Source organism: Lepus europaeus, chromosome 20 (assembly GCF_033115175.1).
Source record: "Lepus europaeus isolate LE1 chromosome 20, mLepTim1.pri, whole genome shotgun sequence".
Taxonomy (NCBI): domain Eukaryota; kingdom Metazoa; phylum Chordata; class Mammalia; order Lagomorpha; family Leporidae; genus Lepus; species Lepus europaeus.
The window spans coordinates 11,962,430-11,965,169 of NC_084846.1; the positions used below are offsets into that span (position 1 = coordinate 11,962,430).

Consider the following 2,740-nt stretch of genomic DNA (forward strand, 5'->3'; position numbering starts at 1 on the left):
GGCCTCCTGTGCTGCCTCCCAGGGTGCACGTTAGTGGGAAGCTGGATCAGCAGCAGGGCTGGGATTGAAACCCAGGCGCTGTGATCCGGGATGCTGGTGTCCCAAGGAGCATCTTCACTGCTGTGCCAAACGCCTGCCCCCTCAGGCAGGATCGGAGGACTACAGAGAGGACAGAGAAGTAAGGCAGGGTTGGGCTGCATGGGGCCAATTGTAATAACAGGAGACAATAACTCCAACAGTCAATGCTTATTATCAACTTTTATTTATTGAATTCTTCCGATGTGTCGGCAGGCAAGATCTAATGCCCTTTTGCAGGTAGACTAGCTTTGGCATGCACAGGTGAATCATCCCCTCCAGGAAGTCTTCCCAGGTTGGGCTCACAGGAGTCACCACGTTCCCACCCAGAGGTTCTTCTCCCCCACCCTCTTTCCCAGCAGGTGCAGCGGCCATGCTGGGGCTGAACTACACTTCCGTGTCCGAGTTCATCCTCATCGGCTTCTCCACCTTCCCGCAGCAGCTCCTGCCTGTCTTCTTCCTGCTCTTCCTGCTGATGTACCTGTTCACGCTGCTGGGGAACCTGCTCATCATGGCCACCATCTGGAGCGAGCGCAGCCTGCACACACCCATGTACCTCTTCCTGTGTGCCCTCTCCATCTCCGAGATCCTCTACACCTTGGCCATCATCCCACGCATGCTGGCTGACCTGCTCTCCACCCACCACTCCATCGCCTTCCTGGCCTGCGCCTGCCAAATGTGCTTCTCCTTCACGTTTGGCTTCACTCACTCCCTGCTGCTGACGGTCATGGGCTACGACCGCTACGTGGCCATCTGCCACCCCTTGCGCTACAATGTGCTCATGAGCCCCCGTGGCTGTGCCTGCCTGGTGGCTGGCTCCTGGGCATGCGGCTCGGCGGTGGGGCTGGTGGTGACCACGGCTATTTTCAGGCTCTCCTTCTGCGGGTCCAACGAGATCCAGCACTTCTTGTGTCATGTGCCTCCACTGCTGAAGTTGGCCTGTGGAGACAATGTGCCATCGGTGGCCTTGGGCGTGGGCTTGGTGTGCATCACCGCCCTCCTGGGCTGCTTCCTCCTCATCCTCCTCTCTTATGCCTTCATCGTGGCCGCCATCTTGAAAATCCCATCAGCTGAGGGTCGGCACAAAGCCTTCTCCACCTGTGCCTCGCACCTGATTGTGGTCGTGGTGCACTATGGCTTTGCCTCGGTCATCTATCTCAAGCCCAAGGGTCCCCGCTTTCAGGAAGGTGACACCTTGATGGCTACCACCTACACCGTCCTCACACCCTTTCTCAGCCCCATCATCTTTAGCCTCAGGAACAAGGAGCTGAAGAATGCTATGAAGAAGACCTTCCTCCGGAGACTCCACTCCTCAACCACCTGAACGGGCAGTGTGGAAGCAGTGGGAGAAACTGGCGTGAGGGAGACCCTATTTCCACCTGCGCAGACATGTGCACAGCGAATGGTGAACCTGCTGAGGCTGGGGTAGACATGTGTATATGTGACAGCACAGGTCACGTGGTAGGTTCTCAATAAACGTTCAAAACTTTTTCCATCTTCACCCTTTGATTGATGGGTCCCTACCTTAGATTAAGTGTTTACTGAGCTTTATTGACAAGTGATTCACACACTCTACAGCCTACCTATGAAAGTACACGTTTCGATGGTTTTAGTATAATCAGGATTTTGTAACCATTGATACAATCTGTTCCAGAGCACTTTATTTTTTAATAGAAAGCTTTTATTTAATAAATATAAATTGATACCTATAAATTTCTCCCCATACCTGCCCTCCCACCCCCAAACCATCCCACCTCCTACTCCCTTTCCCATCTCATTGTTCATTAAGATTCATTTTTAACTATCTTTATATACAGAAGATCAACTCTATACTAAGTAAAGATTTCAGCAGTTTGCACCCACACAGACACACAAAGTATAAAGTACTGTTTGAAGACTAGTTGTACATTGATCCAACACATTAAGGACAGAGATCCTACATGGGGAGCAAGTGCACAGTGACTCCTGTTGTTGATTTGACAATTGACACTCTTATGTAGGATGTCAGTGATCACCCCAGGCTCTTGTCATGAGCTGCCAAGGCTATGGAAGCCTCTTGAGTCCACAGACTTTGACATTATTTCCAGAGCACTTTCACAAGAAAGGCATTCCCATGAGCAGTCATTTCCCATTTCTCCCTACCCCTTTCCCCAGCCCCTGTCAATCAAGTCATCTACTTCCTGTCTGCATAGATTCGCTTACCCCGGACATTTCCTAGATATGGCATCGTCGTCCTTGCACCAAGCACATCATGTCTGGGGCTCTCACGCTGCAGCGTGAGCCAGAACTCACTCTGCTGATTTGCTAAACAATCTTCCCTCGTGCAGATGCACTGCCTTTCACTGATCCATTAGTCATTGTTACCTGTTTCAGTGTTGCTAATTTTTGCACAATGCTGCTGTGAATGAACCTAGACAAGTTGTTGGAATAAATCTTCTATTTCTCTTGGAAATGTACCTAGGAGTGCAATTGCTGGATCAAATGGTATCCTGTGTTTAACATTTTAGGAACTGCCTGACAGTTCCTCTACGTGTCTGCATCACTTGTGCGTTGCCACCAGCCATGGTATAGGGCTTCAAGCTGCCCGCATCCTTGCCAACACTTGCTATTATCTGTCTGCTGGATAATATCTCACTGCAGCTTTAACTTGTATTTCCCTAATGAG

General features: G+C 50.6%; 1 protein-coding gene across 1 annotated transcript; it reads left to right on the forward strand.

Moving 5' to 3' along the window:
• Positions 1–448: 448 nt before the first annotated feature.
• Positions 449–1,399, forward strand: LOC133749701 (olfactory receptor 10H2-like). Its single transcript, XM_062178998.1, has one exon. It carries the CDS (start codon positions 449–451, stop codon positions 1,397–1,399), a length of 951 nt encoding a protein of 316 aa, XP_062034982.1.
• Positions 1,400–2,740: the final 1,341 nt, after the last annotated feature.